The sequence below is a fragment of the Balaenoptera acutorostrata genome, chromosome 19 (assembly GCF_949987535.1).
Source record: "Balaenoptera acutorostrata chromosome 19, mBalAcu1.1, whole genome shotgun sequence".
In the NCBI taxonomy this organism is placed as follows: Eukaryota; Metazoa; Chordata; class Mammalia; order Artiodactyla; family Balaenopteridae; genus Balaenoptera; species Balaenoptera acutorostrata.
The window spans coordinates 48,892,666-48,905,221 of record NC_080082.1 but is presented as its reverse complement, the minus strand read 5'-3'; the positions used below and the strand labels follow the sequence as shown (position 1 = coordinate 48,905,221).

At 39.9% G+C, this 12,556-nt stretch overlaps 1 protein-coding gene across 5 annotated transcripts in view; it reads right to left on the bottom strand.

Moving 5' to 3' along the window:
• LSM14A (LSM14A mRNA processing body assembly factor) overlaps window positions 1–7,088 on the bottom strand; it is a 54,329-nt gene extending 47,241 nt beyond the window's left edge. For 3 of the 5 annotated variants that reach the window (XM_007165076.2, XM_007165077.2, XM_057533984.1), the window contains exon 1: window positions 6,765–7,087. In XM_007165076.2, the coding sequence (XP_007165138.1) occupies window positions 6,765–6,885 (121 nt within the window). In that variant the 5' untranslated portion in view covers window positions 6,886–7,087. Of the gene's footprint in view, window positions 1–6,764 lie in introns of all 5 variants that reach the window. The other 2 variants (XM_007165079.2, XM_007165078.2) reach the window with 2 other exon arrangements.
• Window positions 7,089–12,556: the final 5,468 nt, after the last annotated feature.

Genomic DNA, 12,556 nt, shown 5'->3' with positions numbered 1-12,556 from the left:
CAAGTAGACTGAGAATAGGAACCAACCACTGAATTTAGCAACATGGAAGTCTTTGGTAACCTTGAGTAGACAACTCCTTCAAGGAGTTTTGGTGCAAAGGGAAGGAGAGAAATGGGGCAGTAGATAACAAAGAAGAACTGCAGTAAGAGTAGTAATGCTTTTTTGTTGTTGCTGTTTTTAAGATGCGTGAAATAACAGCATATCTGTGAGTAGACAGGAAGGATCTGGTAGAGAAAGAAAAACTGAATACATAGGGGAGAGAGAGTAGAGAACTGCTAGAGTAATGTCCTTGAATCATCAAGAAGGGATGAAATCTTGCACAAGTGGAAGGGTGGCCTTAGAGAGAACAGTTTATCTATATTGACCAGAGAAAAGGAGAGGTTTGGGGCAGATGCAGGTAACTAGGTACATGTGGGATGAGTTGATAAAAATTCTTTTCTGTTTGCTATTCTCTTCTCAATTAAATAGGAAGCAAGATTCACAGGCTGAAAGTGAAGATCGGGGAAGAGGTGGTGGAAGTCTGAGGAAAACAAGGAATGGAATAGTCATGCAGAAAAATGGAACGAATGGACTATGGAAATACAGTATATATATATGGGAAGTAGCCATGACTGCTGGGCTTAGTGAACATAAATGTCCAGTGAAATTGGCCAGCATGTCTGTGTTGACACTTGTACAAGAAAGTGGGAGAGGGAAAGGGGGATTGACAGTATATGCTCTGTACTGACTGTAACAACTCCTTGTGGAATTAAAGCAGGAAGTAAAGTTATGAGGGGAGTGTGGGGCAGTGAAAGGTAGTAAGATCAACAGACTATAGACTACAATAGATCTGAATGACTGATGGAGTTGGGGTACCTAGACAAAGATGGAGACAGTGGTTGGAAATAACACTGAGATAGCTACTCTCTATTAAGCACCTACAATAAAACAGTTAACTTTTGATATTATCTCATTTAATTCTGAGAATGACTCTGAAAGATGGACGTTATTATCCTTATTTAAAAGATGAAGTTAAAGCTAAGGTTAAATTACTTGTCCAAGGTCAAAGAGCTACTAAGTATTCCAACTGGCCTTTTGGGTCACATTTTCTTTCAGAAACGAACACCCCACAAAACTAGAATAAAATCCTTGTGAATAAAATATTTTACAGACTAACTCACACTTTATCCATTAAAAAAACTTACTTCAATGATATCCAGTTTTTAAAATGGCTAACTGAAGTATTACTTTAAAGCATCATAGAGAAAATAAAAGGTAAATTGTTTCTATAGAAAGCACCTTCTATCATGGAGTAATAAATTCAAGCTGAACTATCTACAGTTACTGCTATTATTATTTTGGCACTGAGTTAAATATAAAATTCGTGGTATGTGTCATGCACAGGTAAGATCTCTTTACTCTTAATATTTCCTTCCTTCTCCTATTATTTTCTTCAGGCTTTATGTTGTTTTCTTTACTTCTGATTCAGAAAGTCATGGCTTATTTTACTCCACTGGAAAATGTACAGTTAGTTTTTGGCACTTGACCCAAGACTCCCAGAATTACCAAGAATTTCTGCGGACTATGTATGCAACAACAACAAACTGTTTCCAAGGCTCCAAGTTCTGGCAACCTCACTAAATAGGGCGACCAAAAGAAATTGCAGCATTAAGTTTCACTAGATCTTTGCTGTTCTAGGTAGTGATTTTGTGAATTGCTAGATTTGGATCCCCAACTCATGTGAGAATGCAAGAAATCAATAAAGCACTTCACAGGCATTCATCCATCATACAAAACTCTCCCACTCTCTGAAGTTTATGACTATGTGGCTAATCAACAGTCAAGAAGTAGGTAAGCTATGCCAATGGGCAAGGCTTAGCAGATGAGTAAGGAAGTAATCCATTACCAATTTACCCGCTTTTATATTCCTCCACCAATCACTTGATTTTAAAAACAAATCATTTTAAAAGCAGCTGGCTTAATAATCATTCTTCTTCACAAATTCTCTTTTCCTAATTCAGTGGCAACCTGGTTTTCATTTGAGGGGTATATTATCCAGGTACAGCTAACTAAATATATGTTAGATAAGAATTTCATTTAATTTTATTTAAATACTTTTAAAATCTACGTATATAATGCTTATAGGAAATGTAAACTTCCTCCAACTTTGAGATTCCCATAATTAGAAACCTTCAATAACTACAAGTATACTTTTCATTTATTCAAATATTTACCAAGGGTCTGCTATGTGCCAGGCACTGTTCCAGGTACTGAGGATAGAGCAATGAATGAGACAAAACTCTCTGCCTTCACAAAGCTTCCATTCTGTGGGAAATCTCTTGGTATCCAGTATCTAGTATGTGTCTGGGCATCATATTCACAAACACAGGTGCAAATACAATTGGAAGTATCCCACAAACTATTGATGCATGTCATCACTTTGCAATTCCCTCAAACGTCCTGAACTGATTCTTCTCTTAAATTTTAAATGAAAATTATAATTGAGCTTGAGTCATAAGGTGAAACTCTGTCTCCCCAACAATGTCATTTAAATCATGTCATAAGATTTTATCCTCTTATATCCCTATTCTCCAAAATTTCTTACTGTTGGGGGAGGGAACATACCTATGTATTTTAATTTTAAAGAGAGATACAATTGTGAACATGGAATTTGGAGATATCCCCAAGAGACTTCTATAAGATTAATAAACTAAAATGCTAATTAACTTCCATTTATTCATTCATTTAATAAATATTCGTTCATCCCAGAAGCTCAGACTCTACGTGGGGAGCGAAGGTGGAGACAATAAACACATGCAAATACACAAAGATGATTATGTGTAGGTCATGATCAGTACTAGGAAGAAAAAAACGCAGAGCTGTGACAAAGACTGTAAGAAACAAACTACAGACCAGGTTATCTACTAACATACTTAGACCTACATTAAAGTCTTTCTAGGTTGCCTTTAAAACTTCCTGACATTGATTTAGAAGATTGAGTATTAAAGTTCATCAAACTTACCTCAATTTCACTTTATAGAACTAGAGCTAGTCTGTGAAATCTCTAGCAGAAAATAAAAGACATCACCCATTCAGCAGTACCTCTGGGATCGGGCTTTTGATTATATACAGTATGACCATACAATTTATTATCCAAACTGCAACATTTTCAAGAGAGAAAAGGGATGTTTTAACCATTATGCCAGAATAACAGGCACAAACAAGAACTTTCCACCAGGGCAAACCAGGCCATATGGTCACCCTAATTACTTACTACATCAAACAGAACTAGTCCAAAATTTCAGGAGTATTTTATAGTTCCAGATGGATTTAAATTGTAAGTAGTATCCAAGTAAAGAATCTAAATTATAATCTGGACCACATAAGCCAAGTGATTCCCATACTAAATTTAAAGATTTAAATACCTCACAACATATACAAAATTAATTACAGGCGTATTATAGACCTAAATGCGAAAAGGCAAAATAAAAAAGTTTTGAAAAGATAATCAAAGTAACTCCATGACTTGGGATAGGGAAAAACTCCTTAAAAAAAAAGGAAAAGAAACACTAGCCATAATGGAAAAGAGTGATAAACATGTCTACATTAAAAGAACTTCCATTCACCAAAAGAAACCATTAAATGGGAAAAGATACTTGTAACAGATACATCCAGCAAAGGATTCATAGTCTAAACACTGAACTCTAGAAAAAAACATGCAATTCAATAGGAAAATGGGCAAAAGATTTCAAAGGCACTGCACGAAAAGATGAAATCCAAATGACCAAGATATGAAACGGTGTTCACCTCATTAGTAATCAGGGAGATTAAAACCAGGTACAAATACATACCCACCAGATTGGATAGAACTAAAACATAAAATACCTTATACTAAATATTATTGTTGAAGGATGTGGAACAACTATAACTTTCATATACCGTACTAATAATTGAAATAAAAACTAGTAAACAACTACTTTGGAAAACTGTTTGTCATTATCTAATAAAGACACACAATCCCCATGATCCTGCAATTCAAAGTATACACCATAAAGAAAATTACATAAACATGCATCAGTAAACTCAAACACAAATGTTCACAAAGGCATTGTTCATAATTGCCAAAAACTGTAAACAATTTAAACAACTGTAGAATATCCAAAACAACGGCAGAAATAGATAAACATATAATATGCATGATGGAATACTATCTCCCAACAAAAGCCAAAATAAATATATACAAGATGATTCCATTTACATAAAGTTCAAACACGGACAAAACTCTACCATTCAGAGATGTAAACTTAAGTGATAAAACTATGAATGTCAGAATAACATTTATATCTAGCTTAAGAGGGTAGTAGTTGATGGGAAGATGCAAGGGTGGAAGGCTTGTGGGATGTTGGCAATGCCTGCCTTACCCTGGATGGTAGTTACAAGGATCTTTGTTTAAAAATATTTCATTTTTATCTACTTATCTTTTCAACATGTGTGGTTATATTTCACAATAAGAAAAAAAAAAAAAACAGCTCCCTAGAGGGGAAAAAATTAACATCTTAAAAAGAATTCTAAGAATGTTAAAGAGATTAACTCACTCCATAGTTTAAAAAGAGTTAACAAGGATCTCTAAATCCAAATACACACTGTATTCTAAACATACTGTATTCTAAAATCCATGAATAAACTTTTGGCTTCAATCTGTTATACTGCCACTCTTAGACAAATTTTGAAAAAGGTGGAATTTCAGATATCAAATTACTCAACAAGTCATGTAAATTCTAAAATTTTAAGACCAAACACCCCACTTCTAATTTTGAAATTTGAAATAAGTGCCCGGTTGTTGACTGGACCGTTATAAAGTAGTTTTAGATTAGATACTGCTAGGTAGAATAATATCAAGATTTGATAACTCCAATTTTTTGCAAACACAAATTCCCAAACCTCTGTTACACATTAAATAACTCATATTTCTTAAGAAAAAAGAATATATTATGTATGTGGGATTAAATATCAAAGCCATAAGTACAGACATAAATTCAATGATTAAAAAAAATCTTTTCATTGTTGTACTTATGGAACATATTTATCAAGTCATGATAAAAAGGACAAATTATGTTTTGCATATGATTTTAACTATTACAGACTAACAAAATGTTCACTGACCCTAGAAGCTGTTGAAAGGATAATCTGTAAAAATGTGGATCGTTATTAAAATACAGAGTTTTTAGGTTCTTGCATAAAAGAGTGTACACATTTTTTTAAAAGACTGAAATGAATACATTAGAAATCTTCACAATGTACAAATTTTTTTCCTTGTGAGGAGTGAAGGAACTGGCAAGACACCTTAAAATTCAGATTAGGTAAAACAATGCCTTTTTAAAAAGCTATTAAACCACTTTAATGAGAAATACTGTTTTCAGCTTGTATGTGACTCTCATCAAGAACTTCAGAGGACCTTTTTCACAATTTCACAAAGTCATAAAAATTAAAACATTATACAGCTAAATATGCACGCGGGGGGGGGGGTGGTCAGTGGGAGGGGAGAGGAAAGAAAATTAAGATAAAATAATTTAAGGCTCCCTACCCAGACATAAGATTTGTCCCAACACGAGTGCTATTAAAAAGGATGTACCAGAGAATCCAAAAAAATGTAATTAAATACTTGCGTGATACCGCGAAATGACTCTCCTGGGTCAAAGATTAATCTTTTTTAAAAAAATAGATTTAGAAAAATTTTTTCCTATCGCCGGACCTCTCTCCTTACCATGCTATTCATTCTATAACTCTACCATGTGCTGCGAAAATTATCAATACCTTAGTTATCTTGCTTCCCTCTCCTAAGTGTTCCAAAAACTTGTGAGGTTTCTTTTAAGATCAGGAGCTAAAGTTTATTTTCTTCCTGGTTTCCTGGCGGAGCTAAAGCCCAGACGTGTGAACGGAAACAAAACCCACAAAGCTGTGGCGATGCTAAATATTTGGGGGAGGACACCTTCCTCCCCGACCCCAGAACTCTCTGTCCCAGGGAGCCTCCACGGGGGTCGGTCAGCGCCCACTGACCACTCAGATCTGCCTTGTGAACAAGGGTCCCGGAATAAGCTTGAACACTTCTTCCCCTCGGGCTTCCAGAAACAAGGCCGAAACGAGAGCAGCAAACATTTTTAAAGAGATGGTTGCACAACAGGTTTGGAAAAGGATTCCGGTCTAACAGGTAAATACCACACAGGAGACAAGTGGGATGTGATCTGCTCCATGGTACCAATGGCATTTCGAGACCGTCTGCGTCGCAGAGGAAATCCAAAGTTTGGGCACATCACTTACAGTTCACCTGAGGGATATGCAGCGAACTGAAATTAAGAACGCGAGAAAATGGGTGCCGGAGAATCAACAAATCAGCACTTTAAACTAAGACTAGGCGGAAAAATTCTTTGCATACTCAGGCTTTGTTTGATGCTAAGACGACAGAACCACCGAATTTAGGAGTTGGAAGACGCGTATCTCCGTGTTCTTCGGCCCGTTCTCGGACTTCAGGGCCGCCGTGCCCGCCCCGCTCCCGGTCCTTAGTTCCCGGATTGACGGCGCGGACCTTGGGGCAGAAGCCTGGGAGCCCAGGGAAGGCCGCGGCCCGGCCCAGCCCGCGACGCCGGGGCCCGGAGGGAGGGAAGGGGGCGGCCCCCCTCAGGAGGACGGCGGAGGGAGTAGGGAGGGAGCGAGGAGGTCGGCAACCCCGAGCTCGGCAACCCCAAGCGCCCGGCCCGGCTCCATACCCGAGGCCCGCCCCGGCGTACCTTTGGCGAGAGCTACGGTAGAGTTCTCGGTGTCGATAGTGTAGAGGATGCCCTCGTAGCGGATCTCCGCCTTGGAGATAAGGCTGATCTTGCTGCCGATGTAAGGGGTGCCCCCGCTCATGGCGCCGGCGCCGCCGCCGCTCCCGGCCGCTAGCAGAGGCAGATCCCGCGCCGCTGTGGCCGTTCCGCACGCCCGCTTGCTCCGTAGGCGCCTACAGCAGCCGCCTCAGACCCAACATGGCGGCTGCGCCGGCTCCGCTACCCTCCCCCAGCCTCCCGCCCTCAAGCCGCGGCGCGGAGGCTGCGGCGGCGGCGGCAGCACCAGCGGCGGCGGCGCGGTGCATGCTGGGCCGGGGAGGCCGCGCTCTCGCGAGACTTGACCGGCTGTGGGCGGCTCCGGACTCCTTGGCAGCCTCGGTAATTCTAGCTACGCGGTTTGGTCTGGTCTGTCGCTACCGTGCCCGGGTGGCCTGAGGAGATTCACGGAGAGGCCGAGTGCCTCGAGACGCCAGGTCACTGTGGGCTGGAGTGGCGGTGCGCGCGACCCTCTTGACCTCAGCTGCGGCCTCCGCCATTTCCAGACCCCTTGTATCTTGTCCTGAGTCCGGTGTCATTGCAAAAGCGGATCCCTCTACCTGGAAAGTTTCCAACCCGCCTCCAAGCTCCTGGTGAGCCCCTTTAAGACCCAGGCACTTCGCCTTTGAGGCACCTGCACCCCTCATGGAACCCTCATGGCCCCATTACAGCATCTGTTATCCAGCGAGTCTCCCCTCTTTTTCACTTCGTTGCTCCTGGAGGTGGGATTCTGTCCAGCACTTTCAGTTTGCCTCATCCAGGCTCACTGCTTTCAATGCCATTGCGCACAGACCAATCCCAAGTGTTTGTCTGCAGTTTTGTTCAGTTCTGTGGACTCTGGATTCATATAAGCCATAGCCTTGTTAAGTAAAAAAAAAAAAAAAAAAAAAAAAAAGCACAACCTAAAGGTTGAGAATTGTGTTTTATTCTGGGATTTTGCTGAGGATTTAAGCCTGGAGACAGCCTCTGAGATAGCTCTGAGGGCCTACTGGGAAGAGGTAAGGGAGGAGCCAGGATATATAGGAGTTTTTGAAAAAACGAAAACAAAAGAACAACCCAGGTAGCCTAACATCAAAAGATTACTCTTAACTGAAGGAAAACCAGACATCTCAAGTTAATGAATTCACCACTTTTCTATGTACGGGAAGATGTAAGAGTCTGGGCTCATTGAAATCATTCTTTTGATATGCACCTTAACTATCTAGGGTTAGTAAACTGTTTTTCTCCGTCCTGAACTCCCTCAGGGTGCACAGTTGGGGGTGGCTACTGTGGCTGAAGGCTTGATAGCTGTAAAATCCTTATGTTTACTTATATGGCAGGCGACGTCCACAGCCTCTTCAGCATCACCATCTCCAGTTGAATGTCTAATTGGCAACTTTGTGTGTCCGAAGCCATAATCCCGATTTCCCCTGTAAACCCAACCTTTCCACTCAACTGTTCACGCCATCTGTTCTGACTGCAAAATCCTGTCCATTTCACATATAGAATATATCTTGAATCTGAGCACTTCTCACCGTCTTCATCCCTACCCTACAATAAGCCACCCTTACTCTGGCCAGAATTATTGCAGTAGCCTCCTAAAAGGTCCTTCTACCTTTGCCCGTGTCCCCAGTAGTTTATTCTCAACACAGCAGCCAGAGGGATCTTGTTAAAAAAATCTAAGTCAGATCATATCCCTCCTCTATTCAATACTCCTCTCCCCGGTGATCTCATATCACACAGAAGAAAGCCAGACTCCTTACTTTGGCCTATAAGGACATACATGATTTAGTCCCTTGTTACCTCGCTTCACCATTCTGTTCTAGCCACCCCTTTTTCACCCAGAACTTTCCCACTTCATTCAGATCTCTACTCAAGTGTCACCTCTAGAGATGACTTTCCTTACTGTTTTGTTTAAAATAATACCACCTAGGACTTCCGTGGCGGTCCAGTGGTTAAGACTCTGCGCTTCCACTGCAGGGGGCACCGGTTTGATCCCTGGTTGGGGAATTAAGATCCTGCATGATCCCATATGCCACGTGGTGTGGCCAAAAAAAAGAGATAAAATTATACCACCGTCATCACTTTACATACCCTTACTCTGCTTGCTTTTTCTTCATATTTCCCTCCAATATCTCTACTTATTTGTGTCTGTCTCCTTCACTAGAATGTAAACGTTTTGAGACAGGGATGTGACTTTGGTCACTGCTATATGATCAGAAGCTAGTACAGAGCCTGGAACAGAGGAGCTTTTCAGTAAATTAGATGAAGTTGGATAAAGGCAGAGCACAGGCAGGATGTCTGGTGAGCCGAGTGAACAAATGGTGAGAAGCCTGGCAATAAAGAGTGGGAAGCAGGAGAGAAGACTAGAGGCTGTGTTGGATCTGGTGCACAATAGCTTCAAAAGAAGGCTATGAAATACCTGCTTCAGTACCAAGTCCCTGCCAGGGAGTTGAACTCTTATTTCTGTTCTTTCCTCCCCCTTCCAGGCCTGGAACCCAGCTTATCTTCTCATGCTTCCTGAGTGAGCTCATGCTGTTCCATATATAAGCTGATTCCCAGATTTACATCTTCATGCCAGATCTCCTGATTTCCAGGGTCTCACTAACTATGTACTTACTAGATGCAGTTGCTTGGGTGTCCCTCAGGCACTTCCAACTCAACATGTTCAAAATTATCTGTATCTACTCCCCTCCATCCCAAAAATAAACCTGCCCTTTGTCTGTGCTCCCTGTCCTTATCACTGGCCCCAGGACTCACTCAGGTGTCCAGTCTTGAAACCAGAGTCCTTATCTGGCTACACGCAATCAATCACCAATCTTGGTGATTCTACTTTATGTTTTTCAATTCGTAGCTTCCTGCACCCTAGGGCACCAGGAACTGTGCATAAATGCAGCTGATCAGTGTGGTAGTCCATAGTGTATTATGCATGTGAATCTCTAACTTAGGTGCTAGAAAAAGGTTGAGAAGGTGACAACTTTTACTACCATTACTTCTGAAAACCGAAATCTCATGTTGCTCCCCTGCTTAAGACCATCAATGATTTCTGGTAGCCTACAGAAACAAACAAACAAAACTACTTCCATTGAATGTTTTCAGCAATAGAAACTCTAGGATTTCTACATTGGAGGGCTTAAGGAGAGGCAATCAAGTTGAAAGAGGAGATGAAAAGGATGGGAGGCTTGTCCAAAGCTATGTTTCTAGCTGGTACACTGGTTTTTTTTTTACATTTGTGTTTGCTTGGTGAGGCTGGCGAGTGGCTGATGGAGAATATGGGGGAAATAGACTCCTGCCACTCACCGTCTTTTGGTGTGGCCACAGTTATTCACTGTAACTCCCAACATACTCTCTGTGTGCCTTAGGCTCTGGCCACACTGAATTCATTGCTTCTCAGAACATATGTATCACTCTCCCACTTCTAACCATTCTTTCATCTCCTGTTTGATATGAAAGTCTCTCTATTCCTTCTCCTCTTGACAGGCAAGATTCAAAGTCACCCTCACAGTATAGATAAAAATTAGCTCAGAATAGATCAAAGACCTAAATGTAAGAGCTAAAATTATAAAGCTCTTAGAAGAAAACATTGGAGTAAATCTTCTTGACCTGGATTAGGCAGTGGTTTCTTGGCTATGCCACAAAAAGCTCAAACAACCAAAGAAAAAATAGTTAAATTAGATTTCATAAAAATTAATAACTTCTGTGCTTCAAAGGACATTATCAAGAAAGTGAAGAGACAACTCACAGAATGGGAGAGACTATTTGCAAATCATAGATCTGATAAGAGATTCAGAATATATAAAGAATATATTGATACAAAGAATTCTTACAACTAACAGAAATTAAAACATTAAATTAAAAAACACAAATAAAGTTGCCCAATTAAAAAATGTGTAAACTGTAATGGAAAAGAATATAAAAAAGAATGTATATATATGTATAGCTGAACCACTTTGCTGTACAGCAGAAATTAACACAACATTGTAAATCTGCTATACTTCAATTAAAAAAATAAATTAAAAAAAATGTGTGAAGGATTTGTATAGACTTTTCTCCAAAGAAGATATACAAATGGCCAAAGAAGCACCGAAAAAGATGCTTAACATCATTAATCATTAGGGAAATGTAAATCAAAACCACAATGAGATGCCACTTCATACCTACTAGGATGGCTAGTAATGAAAAAGATGGTCAAGAACACGTGTTAGTAAGGATGTGGAAAAATTGGAACCCTCATACATTGCTGATGGGAATGTAAAATGTAAAATAGTGCAGCCTGTTTGGAAAATAGTTTGACACTTCCTCAAAAAGTCGAATATAGAGTTACCATGTTACACAACTGTTCCATTCCTAGGTATATACCCACAATAATTGAAAATAATGTCCCCACAAAAAACTTGTGCATAAATGTTTATAGCAGCATTATTTATAATAGAGTAGAAACAACCCAAATATCCATTAACTGATGAATGGATAAACAAAATATATCCATGGAATGGGATATTATTTAGCCATAAAAAGAAATGAAGTACTGGTACATGCTACAACATGGATGAACCTTAAAAATGTTAACGCTAAGTGAAAGAAATCAGCACAAAAGACACATATTGTATGATTCCATTGATATGAAATGTTCAGAATAGATTAGGAGATTAGTGGTTGCCAGGGACTGAGGGGTATGGCTGGGGAGTAGGAATGGGGAGTGACTGCTAATGGGTGCAGGATTTCTCTTTCAGGTGATGAAAATGTCTGGAATTAGATAGTGGTGATTGTTACACTACATTACGAAGATTCTAAAAACCACTAAATTGGGCTTCCCTGGTGGCGCAGTGGTTAAGAATCTGCCTGCCAATGCAGGAGACACGGGTTCGAGCCCTGGTCTGGCAAGATACTACATGCCACAGAGCAACTAAACCGGTGCGCCACAACTACTGAGCCTGTGCTCTAGAGCCTGTGAGCCACAACTACTGAGCCCGTGCACCGCAACTACTGAAGCCTGCACGCCTAGAGCCCGTGCTCTGCAATAAGGGAAGCCTGCGCACCGCAACGAAGAGTAGCCCCCGCTCGCCGCAACCAGAGAAAGCCCGCGCGCAGAAACAAAGACCCAACGCAGCCAAAATAAATAAATAAATAAATTTATTTTTTAAAAAAACCCACTAAATTATACACTTCAAAAAGTGTATTTTATGGTATGTGAATTGCATCACAATAAAAAATATGTCTCCTCATATTATGACTCTATTACACTAAGATTACATAGCCAAATGGACACATGCTTATAAGAGAATAATTTTTTTTTATTGCAGTATAATTGATTTACAATATTGTGTTAGTTTTAGGTGTACAGTAAAGTGAATCAGTTATACATAAGAGAATATTTAAGTTAAAAAGCTAAATACAAAATTGTATGAGTATAAAGACTTTTTTAAAGGAAAAAAACAGGCAGCATATGAAAATAAAGCAGGAAAGTAATAACTTCAAAATGCTATTGTATCAAGGTATTAGATATAAGATTTTATGTTAATTTTTTCTTTCTGTATTAGTTAGGAGATGTGCTCTGGTTATCTATCGCTGTATAACAAACCACCCTAAAATTCAATTATTTATTTATTTATTTATTATTATCTTTATTTATTTTATTTATTTATTTTGGTTGTGCCGGGTCTTAGTTGCAGCAGGCGGACTCCTTAGTTGTGGCTCGCTGGCTCCTTTAGTTGCAGCATGTGTGCTCCTTAGTTGTG